The sequence below is a fragment of the Cheilinus undulatus genome, linkage group 20 (assembly GCF_018320785.1).
Source record: "Cheilinus undulatus linkage group 20, ASM1832078v1, whole genome shotgun sequence".
NCBI classification, from domain to species: domain Eukaryota; kingdom Metazoa; phylum Chordata; class Actinopteri; order Labriformes; family Labridae; genus Cheilinus; species Cheilinus undulatus.
The window spans coordinates 33807139-33827377 of NC_054884.1; the positions used below are offsets into that span (position 1 = coordinate 33807139).

The 20239-nt window shown below is 40.4% G+C and overlaps 1 protein-coding gene across 1 annotated transcript in view; it reads right to left on the reverse strand.

The window, feature by feature from the left end:
• Positions 1–660: 660 nt before the first annotated feature.
• The window catches only part of thrab (thyroid hormone receptor alpha b), a 69260-nt gene continuing 49681 nt past the window's right edge, over positions 661–20239 (reverse strand). Inside the window, exons 6-8 of the mRNA XM_041815122.1 lie at positions 16167–16313; positions 9191–9449; positions 661–8118 (exon numbers count right to left, since the gene is read on the reverse strand). Coding sequence (XP_041671056.1) covers positions 7868–8118; positions 9191–9449; positions 16167–16313 — 657 coding nt within the window. The 3' untranslated portion in view covers positions 661–7867. The remainder of the gene's footprint in view (positions 8119–9190; positions 9450–16166; positions 16314–20239) is intronic.

The window sequence follows — 20239 nt, forward strand, 5'->3', positions numbered from 1 at the left end:
CAAAAAACAGTACATTTCGTAGAATCCTTACTCTCCACAACATCCCGAGTACCCCTCCTACTTGTTCTCCGAGACCTGGACTACTGAGCGATGTTGGTGACCCTTGAGACCAGCTAAGTCCGCTGGGCTTAGGGCCAAAGTGGTCTTGACCATCGTAAGGTATTGAGGGTCTACAGGTCTCGGAAAAACCATCTGGAATTCAAGCCAGGCCGAATTTGATTTCCCAAGTGAGACTCGCTCATAGCTGTTACAATGAGCTCGTCTTTAGAAGGGAGCTGGAGGGAAAATTGCATAGACATCTTGCTACTTGCATGTCTTCACAAACTCTACATTTGGCATGGGGGAGGGGGGGACCAAACACAACCATAAAACCAAAAACATCACAGACAATATCCACCCTTGTCCAATGTGTCAACATGTGAGAACAAATCAGGATCGTAACAACTATGGAGGGATGGGAAGCCTCATGAAGCCAGCCTTGAAACCCCCTGACTCTGGAAAATGACAAATTAACCAAATTACTTCAGTTTCGACCAGTCAGATAGCAGCTCAAACTGTCGTCATGATCCAAGACTCCATTTACGCTTCACTTCATGTGTCTTGAACAAATGTTAGAGCTTAAATAACTTAAATGGTAAAGAAGTTAAGGTCTTAAGTCTGTAGCAGATAGCTTATATAGTTACAATGAGATAACAACAGTTGTTATATTTTAAGCAGCAAGTAGTAGCAGAGCTATTATCCAGCCTACTGTCCTTAGTATAAAAGCACCAGTATGTCGGACTCTGTTAAGCAGGTGGAGATAAACCCCCTATTAGCTACTATCAACCCTTTTTCATGTTGACTCTGCAAACAAGTTAGTAGTAAATAGTAGTAATAAGTAGGTAATTGGTTTCGGAAGGGCAAAGCATAAACAAGTTTGCAGCTCTGTACATTTCTAACACAAATACGCTTTACTTTTGGAACAAATATAACACGTTAGCCTGCTAGCTTATGTTAATACCCTATGGTCAATTACAATGTGACTTCTTCTATGTTTAGCATTCATGCTGTTCAACTTCTGGGTCAAAGCTTGGCACAGAGGCTGTGAAGCATGCATAGAAATCTTAGCCCAGTTTGGGTGCGATCCAAGAAACCCAGTTCCAGTCAGATTAACAAGTGTACACGCTATTCAAAAGCCCACTTTTATTTAGATTAACGGAAAAAGTTTACTTTTTTTTTCACTTGCATGTAAATGAGCTGCTAGCAAAATTTGTAAAAGCCCATTATTTTGAAATGCCTTCACAATTAGAAGGATTTCTCTTCAGGATCACTTAATGCAAGTGAGGCATATGGCCCATTTTTAGTTGATACTACTTGGTTGAGGCCTGGATTTGTAATGATTCAAACATGGCTTTCCTTAACCTGGGTGGGATTTTGCCTGTCCTTCAGCCACATCTTTGCTGTTTGTTCAGACTGTATTGGAGCCAATGAAAGTTAATATCAGGGTAGCAAGATGCCCTTAAGTACAATTATTTGCATGCAAAAGTTATTTTTTTCTCTTGCCTTTTCTCACAGCTTTTACTACTTTGACAGTTCTCTCTTGAGCCACTATAATTAACACTTTGACCCTATAGACAAATAAAGCATCAAAAATAGCTGTTAAATAGCTGAGTAAACTTATTTCCAACCTTATTTTCTTGGTGTGTTAGTTTGAATCCTAAAAACAGATTACAGTTGGGTTTTTTTACAGATCAAGATTAAATTTATGATCATGTTAGCTGATTAGTCATTGCTTGGTTTTAAGATGGCAAACTGAATGAGGGCCTAATCATTACCACATACACTTCACCATACCTTCAAACTGGAGGGAAATTCTAATCTGGGAGACTTATGCAATTCAAGCACTTGCCATGCTTTCAGTATTGGAAGGGTTTCTTTTCAGGATCACTTACATGAGTGAAGCATTTGGCTCAGATTAAAGTCGGTACTACTTGATAGAGGTCTGTATTTTTAGGTCTTGGATTTGTGACGGTTCAGACATGGCATTCCTAAATTTGGACTAGATTTTGACTGTCACTGGCCACATCTTTGCTGTTTATTTGGCCCATATCAGAGCCAAAGAAAATCTACTATCAGGGTAGCTAGTTGCCCTTGTGTACAGTTATTTTCATGCAAAAGTTGCTTTTTCTCTAAGAGCTTTACTTCAGTCTTGAGCTACTACCATTAGCATTTCGTCCAATAGCAACTAAACACCAATAAAAACATCAAAAGTAGCTCTTTTGTCTTGTTTTTTTTTAGGTACAAGACTTCTGAAATGGTAAGTGAAAATGGAGTCTATTGTAAACTAGTCTGTATTTTGCCCATTTTCTTTTCTAGACAAGTTTCTGTCTCAGCTTTATAGATCTTCAGGCTGGCTTTTTTTTGAGGCAATGGGGTAGCGCACAAATGGGGAAATTCATTGTTTAGTTCTCCTAACTATGATGTGGGTGTGTTGCAGCCACGTTAGCTGACATTCAAACAAACTTTCCTTCTATTTATACCCTCTCTATACCAACCTCCCACTCTGCTCAACAAGACAACCCAGAAGCTTCAACAACCTTTAGCCACTGTGTCTGCTGGCAACACACATCATTAGTTTGGAGGAACTATTTCATAGATGAAAACACACACAACTATAGGTATTCATGTGTAGCGTGTCTCGAAGTTGTGAGAAAATGAGGGGTACGAATCTATCTCTTTGCAAACAAGAAGAGGCACAGGGTTTATGATTAATGTCACGGGGCACTTCTGAGTATGGATCGGCATGCACATGTGAGAGAGTGCATACATACAAATGTTTGAAACATTACACATTACGTAGCTTTTCTTCCTCTTACATGACAGCGGGATGGAGCGGTTAAATTTACTCTGTTGCAATAAATCTTGAGTGTTGTATGTTTTTGTATTTACATCCTTGGTTATGGCCAAAAGAAAATGTAAAAGAAACAAAATAAAAATCAAAACAGAAAACATACAAAAATACATAACATAGTATTGCACCTTGCAGACGGGCAATATATATTCTCAGTTTTGTTGGTTGTTTGTAACGTCTATGTGACACCACTATCCTTTTCTGCTGGTGTGTGGAAGTTAGGTTGTGGGTGCCGGGCTCAGGTCCAGCCCCCTCCTGTCAGCTACATTCAATACCATAAAACACTCAGCCATTACAAAAGTCTTTATCCCTCAGTCTCTGGGCTATTCACATTTTGAGTTTACTGTCTTTAGACTGTGCCTTTAAGTTGGAGAAGCACTAGAAGTGATCTTAAGCCAAAACACAACGTTTGACGATGCTTCTCCCATCATCCAAGAACCAAATCAATAAGATAGAGAGCACAAAAGCATGAGGGAAAAGTCCTTTTGTAACTTCTACTGATGCGTACACACAAGCACATATTATCTTAACATATACATTTTTTAAATCTATATATGCATCTCTGAACTTTCACATGTGCCTGCAGAATATGACTCCTCCCAAGTTCCTTTGAGTTTTGTGTTGTGTGAGGTATGACGAGATTGTTTCTTTTTTTTTCTTTTTTTTTTTTTTGTATTTTCAGTTTCTGTTGCATTATTTTTCCTGTTTAGGTTTTTTTTTCTCCAAAGTCGTATTTCATAAAAAAGAAAACAAAATATAAAAAAGAAATTCCTGTTTTGTTGGTTTGTAAATTCCTCCTGATAAAAGGGGACGGACAGCTGAACAGACACACAGACAAACAGATCAGTTGGCTTATCAACACAAACTATAGATGTGAAAAAGAAGTGAAATATTTTCTATGTTACACTGCACGCATGGTCAAAAAGTGACTACAGCTGTTTTTTTTTTCCTTTTTTACACAGAGCAGTTTAAGCGTCAAAAAACAAACAGAAAAAATAAGAAAACAATGATAAAATGAAAAAATCTCCAATAATTTTGTTCAGGAGTCTTTTTTTTAAAGTCATCTCTTTTTCATTTTGTTTTATGGATTTATAATCATTTCATATATCTTTTTTTCTTACTCTAAATCAGACTCAGAAGGTAAAGCAGCATTATAACCCCTTCTGTCATACACACATACCCAGTCAGCTCACGAGAACAAAGGACATCAATAGGTTTTTCTCTTTTTCAGTTCTTTTTCAAAGATGTTTTGGAACTCCAAACCGGCATCTCTGGAATGTGCGATCTCTTTCCGATCAGCACCTTGCAAAAGTTGGAGGTTATCCTTTTCAGGGGTGGAGCTGAAGGGGGGGGCATGTGGGTTTGTCAGCTGGCATGGGAGCGGGAGCTCATATGGGGGGTTGCTGAAGGGGAGACTGTACGTACTCCTGCGTCGCCTCCGTCTCCCCTCCGTCCGAGTGTTTGTAAGCATCGTCTTTACAACCAGCCGTGTTTCGGCTTTTATCGTGTTTCTTGTCCCATGCTTTCTTCGTCTCTTGCATCCTCACATTCTCGCGCTCAAGTCTCTCGTTCCCATCGCTGCTGCTTTGCCGTTCACATTCATCCGGTGGCGCCACTCTAAAGGGCAGATATGGCCAGCCTTGTCTCACAAGGGAGAGGCCTGGATCCTGTTTGATGTCAATGATTCGGGGCCAAAATGGGGACAGCCCACTCAATGTTAAGTGGGTATGATGGCTAGGGTGCTAAAGGGAAGAGGAATGGGAAAAAGGGGATGATGTTTGGGGGAGGGCTCTGGGTTTGAAATATCATTCTGCTATGGGAAGGATGATGGGAAAATAAGTACTAAAAGGGGGATTAATAAGTGCTACACAGCCCTTCCACTTTCCTACGCAGGGATCTCTTTGAACCCCTGGTTGAGTTGGTTAGGGTCACGTGCTGTTGATCTAATACTGACATTAAGGGGCAGCTTGGGGACTGGGTCCACTGCAACTACTGGCCTCTGTTACACAGAGCAGCCAAAACTCCAAATCTGCTCTGATTCACACAGAGCAGAAGGAAAACTAAATGGCAAACCCAACAAGGACTGTTGGATATACTTTGATTAGTAAGGAAGGGGGGGCAAAGTTGCAATAGTGCAAAAGCTCCCTCCAGCCTGGCTGGTTTGGGGCTGTTCAAATGGGACTGGGGTGCAATTTAGAGAGAGCCGGGCTCCCAGAAGGGCATTGTCATGGTTGAGAGTGGGGTAGGGCAGGTCAGGCAGGACAGGTGCTGGATCTCTGGAGGGGGGCGATGATGCTTGAGGAAGAGTTTCTTCTCGGAGCCACACTGGACTCCGCCATCGTGCCCAAAGGTGGTGTTCCGGTTCCTCCCTCCAACCAGAAACACTTCAGTGAGGCTTGGCCATCTGTGACGATTACCCACGATTCCTGCCACGCATTCCTCTGCTTAGGTACTTCTGAAGGGTTCAGATCACCCATCCTGTACAAGTGCCCAGTATGATCTACTGCTTGGCATTAAGTATAAAATAGATTCTCGTAGTCTTTCTTTCCGTTCTCTTCTTGTAGGAGTGGTAAACCCAGTTAGATTTGGCTTGGCCCCAGAATTGGAATGAACAGAGTGGGCTTTTCTAATCAAATTAACATTCTTGACTGGTCATTTGGCTGGTACACTATGATATCTGCCACAGATGTTTGCAGTGAGAGATTACTGTAATAGTGGTGAGCTTTGTTAAAGTGCATGAGACTGAAAGAGCTTTCTGAGTCGCCATTCGAAGGGCTTCATTTCGGTCGTGAACATTCCACTTATTTACGTCTAATGCACTGTACGAGCTTATTTCCGTGAGGATGTTTATTGAGATCTGATGGGATTCATCATGAGTGTACTGTGGAAGATCGCCATGATGCAGAAGGAGACCATCCGTTCTGTGCATACTAATTCAATGGACGTGGCCACCACGGGTTTTCAGTTACTCCATGTTATCTCTCCTCTTGCTGCTTTGCTTTGATGGGTGTCAGCTGGGCTGCACAACCACACTGTCCTTTGTCACTTCTGTGAGTCGATTTCTGTTTTGACAGAAACAGGTAAATCAAGAAAAAAAAAATCTCAAAAGATGACACTTGGTCCCGTATAACAAAAAGAGACAACCCGAATGTGATGGGTACCATTCCCTGGAGCTGGTGGAACCATCCAGGGGGATGGCCGGCCCTCCTGTCTTCAGTGGTATTTCATTTCAACCAAGTGATAGCACTGAGGGTGTGTGTGTGTATGCAGTGAGTGTTTTTGTCTTTCCATAACTACAAGTGTGCACCTACGCAAAAAAAAATATGCACATTTGTGTGTTAATCTACACATGCGCCAACTTGAATGGTGTATGTCTGTGTGTAGGCTGTGGGCAGCTGCCCTGTGTCCACAGAGGTGAGGTAGTGCCTGACACCATAGGGGCAGTATTGCTGCCCCAGCCTGGGGGTGTGTCCACTTTGAGGTAAATGGTAGCCTTCTTGGCATTTGCCTGCTCTCAGTGACGCCCATGGTAAAAAGGCAAATGTGTATGGAAGCCTGGAGGGCCACACTGAGTGGAGTCCGTGAGGAGTGGACTCTCTACAAACCCTGCAGGTTAGGGCTGTATATCGACACTGCTGAGCAGTGCATACAGTAAAATGAGGCATTCACGTTACTCTGAGGTGATGTGTGTTTTTATGTTTATGTGTAAAAGAGAGAAAGAGAGAAAGAGAGGCAGAGAGAAAGTGTAAGTATGTTTATGTAAGTTGAGCTCTGCCGTCTTGCTGGTGGTTGCTGCTATTCAAAACCTCCTTGGAGGTTGGGTGTAGGAGATTTACTTCTGACCTCTGGCTCTGAATCTACAATCGGCATATTAAATCTTATTTCCTCTCTCTGCTCTGCTCCTCCCTCCTTTCCTTCTCCAAGTTTCCCTCTCCCTCCTCTACACTCTTCTCCTTTTCTCTTCTTTTTTCTTTCCTTGGAGAGAGAAGGGCTTAATTGTCATTCATAAGATGGTACGCTGCTGGACCAAGCAGCAGGGGCAATGACAAGGCAAAGTCTGCTCATATATGTCTGTGTGTGGTGTATGTGTGCACACTATATGTCACAGGAGCCGGTCCAATGACACAAATGAAGGTAGATATGGAGCCATGGTTTTCAAAGGTAGACAACACATTTTCATAAAACTGGAGTAGCCTTATATAAATATAGCACCGGTTTTCACTGGGATCTAAGTAGAAGAAGCTCCAACGAACAGCTGTAACGGCTCAGATTGAGTAGAGGAATATAGATAATGATGTAGTTCTGGTAGTTCTGCTTTACTACAGCTTTTATACACCAGAGTAATGCCTAAAAAGTGTCTGCTGAGGATTCTATGTGCAGTGTTTGCTGATTGTGTGTGCCTGCATAACTGTGAGTAAATTTTTTTTCCATGTTTTCTGACAAATATTCAGAAATAATACTGAGAGGTGCAGCCAGCATGAAAGCTGGAACTAGGGCTTCAAAATGTGTAAATCTGTGACCGTGAGAGAGAACCAGAGAAGGGGAACAGACCCCTATGAAGAGTTCTGAAGAACTGAGGTGGAATTGGCTGTGTTGTCTATGTGTGTACTGTATGTATCTGTGTAGGTGTCTTGGCAAATGGCTACAACTTTGACTATATAAGACATCATGCTCAGACAGAAGGGCCCCCACTCGGATTTAAAACAGGGGTAAGAAAAAGGAGAAAGAGGTGGAGGAGAGGGTGTTCAAAAAACAAAATCCTCTGGTTGCTTGACTCTCCTGTTGCTGGTGTGTTGTTTCTGTTATTGTTGGTTCCAGTTTTATCAAAACCACAAACTGTAAATTGTGATGTTGGAGAAACGCAGATTCCTGCCACGAGGACTCTCCCTCCATTCTTCCCCTACAGAAATGATGGCCCTTCCCATCTCCCAAGTTTGCTCCAACTTCCTCTTCCCTTTGCGTGATGGCAACCGTGTTTCACACCTCCTGGTCCTCGAAGACCTCCAGGAAGAGCGGCGGGAAGAGTTCGTTGGGACACTCCACTTTCATGTGAAGGAAGCGGCTGGCGTGGCACGCCCCGATCATCCGCAGGTCCGTCACCTTCATCAGGAGCTTCGGCCAGAAGTGGGGAATGTTGTGCTTGCGGTAATTGATGTAGTGCTCAAGCGCCAGGAGGTAGGTCTCCTGGCATTTCTCGATCTTGTCCATGCAGGTCAGGCCAGAGCGGTCTAGAGAAGAGATGGGACAGTATGGCGGGAAGAAGGGGACACAGGGAGGATTGCAGAAGGGCAGGGATAAGAGGATGAGCATTTGAAGTGAATAAGCAATCATGGACTTACTAAATTCTGTCTAAAATTCAACATTTTCAGCATAGTTGGTAGATTATTTCTTTGTTGTCACAATGCTTCTTGGCAATAAATATTATACTGTTGGAAATCCTGGTTATTTACAATAAAACTGTCAACATATAACAGCTAAAAAGCTAGGATGATTCCCTCAGCTGGTGAGTCTGTTTGGACAGCTTGCTGTCAACTGAGGTGAGGTGACAAATTACAAATATAAATTAGTAATAAAATCACTTTCACTAAAATTTTGCTCTTGTTAGTGAGATGTTTTACTGCAGTAATTCAACTTTTGTACTCTGGTGTAAGAAGGTCTTGAGATTAGCAGGAGAAACAGATCTTCCTCTACAAAATTTCATGTGCCAGATTGTTGGAAAGATAATGGAATGCTTATTTTTTAGTAATGAAACTGGAATAAAATGAATATTGCATTCATGCTCAAATTTTATCCAATATTTTCTCCTGCTTTTTAATAATCTGGATATTATTGTATGACCCTGAAAATGCCAGTATTCCTTTCACTAATGGGCCAGAATTCCTCATACCCTCCTTTTATTTGAATCCTATCATTTCTAACAGAGAATATTATGGGGGCACGGGTCCTAAACCAGAATAGGAGCTTCTATATAGACTGTCCAAGAGTCAAAGCTTTTTAATCACATTTGGGATGAGTTCTGGATTTCCTCTTTTCAACACTGACAGAGTAATTGGACTTTTCTCTTCAGGGTATAATGACATTTGGATTCACAATGGGCTACATATATACCCTGTATAGCAGCAAGTAATGACTAGAAATATGGACAGTCATCGAATTTTGTCTCCAAAGGAGCAGAAAAATGAAATTTACATTTACATTGCATTGACCTGAAACTCTTTTGCTACCAATGTGATAAGACAATCTGATTTTATGCAAAAAAAAAAAAAAGCCAAGGTCATAAGTTCTTAAGTCGACAACTACCTGAGCTCATGAGCAGCACTGCCTGCAGCAGCGCCACCTCTGTGTCGTCCAGGTTGAACTGTGCCAAGCTCTTGCCAAGGTCGAAGATGGCGTCCGACACCACGCCCAGCCCACCGTTCTTCAGCTGTTCTCGCTTCACAGCCATCTCCCCACTCAGCGTCAGCGTCTCGCTGTCCGGGTCGTAGCGCATGGCAGCTCGCAGTGACATGATCTCCATGCAGCAGCCCTTCAGCAGGATGATCTGATCTTCACAAGGTAGCTGGTTAGGACAGAGAATTCAGTGTTCACATGTTAAATTCTTCAACAGGCATATTTAGATACTGCACAAAGGACTGACATTAAAACAGCCCTTACACAAATGATAGCGGCATTGTTACTTTTACCAAATAAGTATATTTTCTTAGCATTTTCTCTTTAGTTTTAGAGATGGGAATACCCTTTTCATACTGAAGATTAGCCACAAATATCAAAACATTCAACTCAAGACCTGTTTTTTAGTCTGGATTCTAACAGAACTTTATATCATTCTCACACTCTGTTTTATTGATTTTACTATTATCTTATTCACTCCTAGTTTCTTGAATCCTGTTACTGTTTAAGTATTTAAGTGGATTTTAAAGAATTCTTTATCGTTGTCTTCTCTTATTTTTGCATATTTCACTGAATTATCTTTCAGTGTTTTAATCCTTTCTTAAGCATTACTAAATTATTAACATTTCTTTAGTATTTCCTCATCTTAGCGTACATCTGTGTAGGTGCTCATTGATCCAGGCCATGGCTATCCAATTCTTGGTCCAGAAGGAGGTCACTGGACTTGACTGAGGTAATGTCCTCATGTACATGCAGGGTCTTGGGAGGTACAATTCTCTCTGCAAAAATACATGTTTCTTAGCATAACCCTTGCTCTGCTGATACCTTCATCTTGTTGTTTGAACTGAGGAGCATGCTCAGAGTGACTCGGCCAGTTTTGGGTCCGACTGAGATATAGAAATGCAAGAGTAGAATCCCATTATTCAGGTGTGTCAACCTAACTTTGAGATATTCAACTTAGTAGGGTTTCAAGATAGATTAACATATCCACATATATCTTAAAAGTTAAGTTTGAGTCAGACTAACACAATAAATCAGTTTCTTTTGACTTATTTTTTAAATTTTCATGCAACTGCATCCAGTCTGCAGCTATATCTCTTAATAGAACAACTGAATTAATCCATTTCTCTACAAACTAAGACAGGAGGGTCTCATTATCATTTCCAGGAGGTAGGAGGTTGTGTACTTTATGATCACATATGGAGTTGGAAGATCAAAAGAATGAATATAGAGAAGATGTAAAGGAATTAAGCCCAGGTGCTGCTGAGATAATCTGTTCATCAGAATTGGAAGGACATGGGGTCATGGGGGCCTTTACATTTGAACTTCTCACCGCTAAAATCCAGTTCATACTTCAATCCAAGAGGAAGTTTGAGGCATATTTGAAAAAAAAAATCCCTCCAGGTTTTCCTGGGATATTGCATTTATAAAAATGGGAAAATATGGAAAGACAGATGGACAAACAAGCATAAACATGATGCCCTCGGTCATGAATGTTGAGACAGATGCTTTAAAAGGTGAACAACACAACACAGCCAAGCATTCATATAATCCCTCCAGAGACATAAACATGAGTTATGTCCTGTTGTTCTACTGAGGGAAAACAATTAGAATAGTAAACACCATCCAAGATTGTTTCTCATGTATGTGCCTGCCTGTGCTTGAGATGGATGTCTTGCATTAACTGATACTGAAACATTATTATACGACTGGGGAAACGCTGTATGTTCCAGGAAATACTTTAAATATTCTTCCTCCCCTTATCCGCTTGCATGTGCCTGCCCTGGGTCGCTATATTGAAAACATAAAACATATGTTTGATGCATGCTCGGCATGAGGGAGGCGGAAGTACAGGAGATCCAAAATTCCCAGAAATAAAGTCATTTCTAGGAATTGATATGTTGAATGAAGAAAGATTACAGTTTTTATACATGGAACCAATTCAAGCTCTTACTACCTTATATTAAAATGATAACTCAGGCTGATGCAGACACTATTTTTAGTTTTATTACTTGTGTTCAATGGATTTCACTTTTACTTATGTTGCCATATGGGCACCAGAGAGCAAGTCCTCACATGATAGGCACTCTATGGTCTATGATAACTTCCTTACTATCGCAAAGGAGTGATTCTGCAATAACTGAAATATTTTAAATGGCCCTTAAAATGTAAAGGGCAGGATTGATCTACTTATTGGGTGCAATTTGGTTTCAGTTTTTCTTATGCTTCATTTACATTTATCATTTAGCTTCTGCTAACCAAACCCACTAGATATTTCACGCTGCAGTCAGTTTTCACCATTGTCCTGATCTGTCTGATGATGCAAACCTTCAACTACCTGGTTTGTTTTTAAAAACAGGCGTCGCCTTGATTTGCTGTTTATTTGCTTCCTATTTTGAGGTAATGTTGGTATATGAAGCCCTGCCGTGATCAGCTGATGGCCAGCTGATCCCAATTATCACCTCCCAGCTCCCACAGCCAATCACAGCTCTTTCTCTCATCACAGTGCTGTATTTAAATAATGTAATATCACTGATCCATGCTTACATAAATGCTGATACACCATGCTGCTGCTGCTGCTGGCAAAGCTTCACCTCCTCCACCCCAGCTTCCTCCTTTATAGCATAAAGCTTGTTATATCCCTTGTATTCAGATTCATGCTACTATGGATTAATTGCTTTTAAACTAATTTTAGTGTATTCAGTGCCCATTCTCATAAATGCATCCATCTATGTGGGGGTTTCTAGCCATGTGCTAGTCAAAGCATGCTGCTTGACTAAGGTTGAAATAAATATAATCTTGCAGGATTTCTGGCATACTGCACAGAGTTTCAACCTTTTACATCAGCAACAAATAATACCAAACCATTAGAAGATATTTGAAAGCTTAAATCCTAGGCTTTATCTGTCGATAACTGACTGTAAATAAAAAAATCAAACCATCATCTTCCCACCTGCCTTCCTAAAGTGTTCATTGTAGCAAATCACACTGCAGTCTGTCAGTAAGATGCACCTACACTGCATCAGGTCTATACATGTGAACGTTGCATCCAGTCTAAAAGGGTTAATAATTGTATCACACAAGTCAGGACATAACGATTTGATACATTTGATCATTGATTTTTTGTCCTTCCCTTACCAAACAATTAATCTAACAAATTAAATTTGTCCCTTATAAAAGGATCATTAAAATGATCGGAGGAAGTAATTATGAGACAAGTTCTGCAGCAGAGAAAGATGCCGTGGAGGCACAGATGTTGTGTAGAAGAAGCCACAGTAGGAGGAGGAGATATAGAAGGATGGGGTTGAAAAGTGGCAGACACTTTTTTCAAAAGATGAAAACAGATTATGACTAATACAGCCTGATTTACATGCATATTAGAATCTCTGGGTTGAAGCCTGCTTGATTAAATCTACAGACTCTGCTGTGCTGAATTAAATCTCACCTTTATGTAAGCTTGTTTCTCCTTTCACTGCTCTCGTCTGCTGAGTAGATTAATTGGCATTCACTGCCTTGATTTGTCTTGTTCCTGGAGGGCTCGCTTAATTTTTAGTGACTCTAAGAGTGCTGGCTTTGTTTCTCGTGCTTTCTTATCAGTATTTCATTGCGCTGGCACGAACAGATCTCATTTAGGCTAAACAGGTTCTCCTCCATCAGATTAAAAGGGTTTCTTTCATAATATAATCTATTATAAAGGGAATAAAAGATAACATATAACACATGGCTGATTATCTGCTTCACTGTCTGGAATACTAAAGTCTATGTTCTTATCTGCTTCTGTTTAGATTCTTTAAAATTAATAGAATATCCAGCAACAGAATGAGGAATCTGTTCTCATTTACATTCATTTGAATAGTAGTATCCATCATAATAGTAAAAATTATACTTTTAAAATTATGCTGATTAAAAAAGTGATGACCTCCACTTTCAAAACTTTCCCTGATTTATGTTCCCAAACACAGTGATGTATTACAGTTACACTTTTTCCTCTCATTAAACTCCAGCACACACTTTTCCTCCTTTAACACCCACATATGCACGCTCTCTCTGCAGCTGTCGCCCTAGACAATACCTCAGCTACCCTGATAATTATCCAATCACGTGTGGTCTCATTGCGAGCAGCAGGGGGAAGAAACATGATTACATGTTGCTAATTAAGGCGGGGCAGACAGGAGTGCTTCTCTGATTGTCAGCAGATACTGAAACTGCTTCTGGGTTTGTTTTTCAAATCAAAGATTGGAGTTAGATGCACATCATGAGAGCTGTAGCAGCATGAGCAGCGTCAGCACATTAACCTGTGCCCTTTGTTATTACCTCCAACAACGTGGTGGAGTTAGCTTTTTGTCAGCACGTTTACAGGGAAGCTACTATAGACTAATTTCTCTTTCTTTAGGGGACTTTTTTAGGGTTTCTGTGCCTTCATCACCAGAACTGGATAGTGCATAGAGCTAGAAATAAGACTGAAAGAACTGGAGGGAAACATGCATGGTAGTCAAACCTGGGGGAGCTACTTCTATGATTATAGCCCCGTTACATGCAGATTGACCACTGAGATAAACCAACAACCCAACTGAAGGGATTTCATAAAACATGGCCAATAAAGGGGAAACTAACAGTCTATCCTGATGCAACTCAAGTGAAAGTCAGCAACTAATAAGCTTGACTATTTCGATTCCTATTGTAGAATTCTGGAAGCAGGCAAGCAGTGCAGCATGTAGCAGCACCACGTGGTGTCCCGTTTTCCTCCCAATGGCCCCTTTCCTATTTTCCTCCCTGTTGCTTGCATTGAAATAGGTGAGGAACAAGGAAAGAGGTAGATGACAAGGTACCAGGAGTGTCTGAAAAGAAGATTTCCTTTATTTTTATTTTTTTTCACTTTTCTCTCTCAGCAGAGCTTTATCTGATGTTACAAAGAGGACATGCATGGAAAGGGGTCTGGCTACAGACCCAGTCTCTTAGACGTTCTGTCTTGCATACCATTAGAGTGAGACTATCCAAACAAAACTGAATTAAACTTCTGTTCAGGGTTAGGGTAACGGTTGAGGTAATGGTTAGGATACCTAAAGCTAATAGGTAAAGACCTGACCTGCAAAACCTAATCACAAAACTTTTTATACAGCTGACGAAACAGTGTGCTTGTCTGCATGAAAACATTAAATTGTAACAAACTTAGCTTGTGTAGCTTCATTAGCTGCATGGGATACATTGATAACTGAGCTACATAGCTGATGTAGATAAAGCCTCAAATCACCAAGCTCATGGATATCTTTACTAATGAAGCTATGAAGCTATTGTTAGCTATGCTACTTAGCTGTAGCTGTGTTTGCTAAAGCTTACATTCCATAAGCTAATTTAGCTACATTGGCTTGAATAGAAATTCTAACATCGTGGTTAGCATAGCCATGTTAGCTTTAGCTTAAGCTAATAAAGCTACAGGAAGCCACCGTTCATGTAACTACTTTAAAAACAGGTTTCTACATAATTTACCCCTATTTTAGACCTTTGACCTTTTTTCTGTATCATTTATGAAATGTTGTTTAGTCTGAAATGTTTGCAATATAGTTATTTCATGAACGTAACTGTGGATTTTGTTTATGAATAAAGTTGAATTTAAAAAACCCTAAAACTTCTGATCTCACAGGGACAGAATCTCACACTAATTGTCTGGGGTTAGATGGTTGTACATGAATAATATCCTAGGGCCACTGTGGCTCTCAGTTGGTAGAGTTGGTCTTCTAGCAATTGGAAGATCATTGGTTTTATCCCCAGTTCCTGCAGTCACATATCATTGTGTCCTCATTTGCTCCTAATGCTACATAAATGGTGTGTGAATGCGTTTTGACGTGTATAAATGACAATAGTGGATACTGATGGCCACTCTACATAGCAACCTTCGACATCAGTGTATGAATGTGGAGTGAATGGTTGGAATTAGATACAGCAAGTGTGGCCTACAGTGCACTTTGAGTCAGAATACTGCAAAAGTGCAAGTCCATTTACCATGATTCAACCATGTTTTAAATGTTTTATGGTCATGACTCGTGCAAACACGGAGACTGAACTCTGTGGCTTAATGCTTAAAGCACCACACTTCTGTTCGTCTGCATTCAAAATAAATGTGCAAGATGTCATACAGTCTAATAAGGGAGCCTGAATTTCACAGGGCAGAGCGTTTGGTTTTTAATTTTTCAATATTGTCAGATAAAACAACTTTGACACGAAGTTTTGTATTTTATAAGCTTATATTAACAAGCTTTTTCTCTTAATGTGATTTCAGTCTACTTTTTCATCTCTGTAAATATTTGGCACATAATAATACATTTTCCACTTTACTTCTAAAACAAAGGTTACTTGTGTCAAACATCATATATTCTGTTAGAAGCAGATAATAAATATACAAGTGGGAGGATGACACTTAAACTTGACACAGCCATATTTTTCAGATCTCTCTAATGGTTATGGATCTATATATACATATGTATGTTGGTTTAACTTGCAGATTTAAATATCATAAAAGAGTGGACTGTTGACCTTGGCTGAGGTCTACACCCTGAGTTGAATCCCTGTTTCCTAATGAACTGTAAAGATTTAGAGAAGCTTTTATGCGTTAAATCTTTTTGACACTTTTTCCACGATAGATTTATCTTTCACTACTGAGCCCTGCTAAGCTGTAAATATAGCTCATAACTTTTATTCCTCGTGTCCTTCTGGTCCTCCTCCAGTGGTAGGAAATGCTAATTCAGCTGGACACGTTAAATCACTCATTTCCTGAACTCACAAGAAGCCTGGCTGTGTCTGCTGTGTGTTTCGCTCCTTTGTATCTGTCCCACTCCCACACTTGACCTCTGATCCTTGACAACACACACAAAACATTACAGCCGCTCACCTCGGAGAACATGGGCAGTTTTTTGGCAAAGTCGACCACACGGGTGATGGCAGGAGTGATGATCTTGGTGAACTCGCTGAAGGCCTCTAGGTCCACCTTGTCTACGTCTGACGTGGGCTCAACCGGGGACTGGCCGATTTTGTCTGGCTGCATGGGGAGACAAACATTAGTGGGTGATTAGAAGGAAGATTCATATTCTATCTTCATGTTGTTGTGTTCTGATGATAGTTCAGTTGATTGTGTTGGTTATATTATATTAGGGGGTCTGTTTTTCATATAAGCTATCTTGATAACATTTTCTAATAATTGCACACTCTAAGCATTAATAAAACTTCGGTCAGGACCCCTTCAATTAGCCTTTTTTTTTACTTTAGACAGAGACCTGAACTTGCTGAGCTGATTTATTAAGATTTAGTTCAACCAACCTGCAATTCTGGTGTTAACTACCAAGGGATTTTAATTTAATGGTTTCTCTGACTAAATGGATGCATGCATCGCTATCAGCAATGACTGTTTTGTTTGATCAAATGTGTGCATATTGGAAGCCAAACTTAGGAAAAGTCAGCGACGGTCCAAAGAAACATAAAAAGCTTGCACGGACAGGATACAAGTTAAAGAAAATGCATTAAATTGCAGAGAATCAATGACAGTGAAATCTCACCATACCCCTTTACTAGTGCTGCACAAATGCTAAAGTATTTCTGCCATTTCCGGGCTTCTATCAGCCCCACACATGTGCTTGAATGTTTAGTTTAAGCATCCTGTATTTGGAATCCTGTGTGAGATGAATATGAATGAATAAATAAAGGAATAAATCAACAAATCCCAGGCAGAACCAAAACCAACAAGGAACTGATCCTTCTTATAAACACAACCTGTGTAGTGAAAGCCTCAGAAGCATATTTATCTGTGCTATTAAGTGCCGCTGTTGACCAAGAACTATTAAAAACACATCAGTGAAATGGCTCCATTGGTCTCCATCTTCATTAACAAGAACACAATCTGTAGCTTTCTCCGACTCAGTCCCACATGCACCATCCTGCTGCTGTAAAAAAGCACTAAAGCAGTGATAATGTATTAGTCCTCAGCTGAAAAAAGCACCTAAGAAGGGCAGGACTTACTCTTATTTTAGTGGAGTTTTAAAAAACTGAAGTTCCCAAAGGTTTAAGGCCTTTATGAGACATTTATAAAAACGAAACTTAACATTTTAGAGCTACTTCCCAAGATTTCTGATGGGATTGATTCAACTTGGGGGGAACTGTTGCAAACGGTGCAGGATTCAGAGTTCAAGAATTAAAAACATATGTCTGCTGGCCTTCTTGGTGGATTTTTGGTATTAAAATATACAAAATACTTCCAGACTCACAACTTTAAATAGATCATGAAAGTGGGTGTAACCTTACTGAGTATGAGAGCATACTAAAGCCAGCTAGATTAAAGAACAAAGGGGAAGGAGAGTGATATAGCTGAGAGTTTGGGTGTGTTCTTAGACTTGAAGAGAGCACATAAGAATAAAATAAGATAACAGAAGAATCAATAAAAGCCATGTGGGGCTTAGAGTAAAATATAGCCGGGAACAAACAGTCTAAAATGGTTTTATACCCTTATTTGCTCTTCTTCTACAGAGTGCTTTCGTTCCTTAGGAGACAAATTAAAAACCAATATATCAGATAAGAGCAGCAGATCAGGCTCTGTGAGAGGAGTGGGACATGTCAGCAGACAGATAATGCTTACTTCCAGGAAGACTGCAGAGGGAAACTGCAGAGAACAAGTATTTATGTTTATGTGTGGGTTGTGTGAAAAATAAAAGCTCATGACAAGGCCGGAGTTATTTATTCAGCCCGGGCTTCGACAATAAATGGGACCAGATAGAAATGTCGGAATAATCACCTCACACCAGGAGCAATCAATCATAATCCAAGAGAGAGAAGAATTACGTAAATCAGCGCGAACCTGGCCAACTCTGCAGAGAAATTATGGAAAAATGAAATTATCATAATAATAACTTTGATGGACTGCAACTTCTGCCGTACGAGAGCCAAAACAAAGCTGGAGTTTCTCTAATATAGCTCTCAGGAGGGAGACGGAGAGAGCAGCTGAGGTTCAGAGCTGCTGAATGAACGCCACAGTATCAAGTGGAGAAGCTTGGAAACAAACCGCAAGACTAAGCCGGCACAGGTTCAGCGGCAGGTCAGGAGTCGTAGCTGACACAGATGACAGCAATGAATATGGAGTCTTTAAGTGGAGTCTGCCAACGGCGTCGCTTTCAGAAACACATTTTCACGCCTCGACTACCTTCAGAAGCATCAAAGCGGAAAGATAATTTTGGTTTTATTTGTCCAGGTTTGAAACATCTGACATTTCTGCACCGACCCTGGTGCTACAAAGGAACAACGTCTCTTAACGAAATCACCTGCAATATGTCCCTAAAACACTGGAATATCTACTGACTTCAATGTCTACCCACGTTTTAGGAGGGATTTTTTCTTCAGTGGACTGTCGCCTCAAAGAAATCTCCACAGATTTTAGTAACAGATGTTGCTCATGGTTTGAATGTTTAAAATTTTTCTCCATCATTGCGAAAGTGCTCAAGCAGAAATCTACAGATATCAGAATAAAAGGAAATATCAGCAAAGCCCAAGCATGGCCTCGACTTAAAAACAGTCAAAGTAGATGTTAAACATTGAAGGACACCCCACATGATGAAGATAAAGGAACATGTTAAACTGAGTTGTTCCTTTGGCTTGTTTGCAGTCAAATGATGTGCAAGGGTCAGATAAGGGACAGGAAGTAGGGGACATCATGAAAAGGAATTGGAGAAAGGCTCTATGATCCCTACGCTTTACCAAAAAGTGATTTTCCCCACGTTACCCAATTTACTTGACATAGAGGTGATTGATACCACACATTACTCAGTCCTGCAGACCTCCTACGACATGTCTAGTCAGATGAAGGAAAACAATAGTCTTGATGAGTCTTCTACTAAGCTAAAAGACTAACTGCGCCTTTTTAACAGCTTTTCTCCTTTCTTTTGACATGCCTCTAATAGAAACACTGATATACCAAAAAGCTGTATTTGTCAACCCTGCTCAACCAAGAAGACAAATTACTGAAAAATACCATTGCAAGAGCCACAGTCTAAGTGGTGAAAGGGGCAAACATTGAGTGAAATGCAACTAAAATGGGTAAAAAACAGCAAAAAGGTTGGAAAATGTGCAAAAAGCAGCCAAAATTGACAAAAATTGGGAAAAAAGTGGCAATATCTGGCAAAAGGCAGCTTAAGTGGGCAAAAACAGCATAAGGTGGCAAAACAGGTGAAAAGTGGCAAAAAGAAGTGGCAAAAATGGGCTTTAGAAGTGGCAAAAAAAGGAAAAAGGGGCAAAAAATTGCAAATTAGGGCAATGGAAATTTACAGACAAAGAATAAAGGTTGAAAATTGAGTGTGACAATTAAAGCCTGCTGTATAAGTTTAAGAAAAAAATTGATTAATGTGACTTGTAATGGATAATTTCTGAAGACAAAGTTTCTCTTTTTCAGGTTTTATGGGGGAATAATATTTCAAACTAAGACACAAAAGACCCACAGATCATCACAAAAGAGCCACATGTGGCTCACTCAAAAACGCTCACTTTGGTCTTCGGAAGGAAGTTCTTCACCAGGAGCCATATATGTTTTGGGCTGTTGTCGTGTTGGAAGACAAAGCACTGACCCAGACCCAGTCTTGTTGCTGACTGTTTCAGATTTTCTTTCAGAATCTCCACGTATCTTTCTTTCTTCATGGTTCCTTCTGCCTTGACAAGGTCTCCAGTTACAGATGCACTGAAGCATCCCCACAGCATAATCCTCCCACCACCATGTTTCACTGTGGACAGGCCTCTCCCTTCTTTCTCAAAACTTCACCAAAGTCTCTACGGTCAAAGAGCTCTAGTTTAGTTTCATCTGACCAAAGGACACACTTCCAATATTCATAATCCTTCTCCACGTTGTCCTTAGCAGACTTCAGTCTGGCTTGAAGGTGTCTCTTCTGCAAAAGTTTTTCTTGGTCTGTCACCTCTCAGTCTATTCCTGTGCAG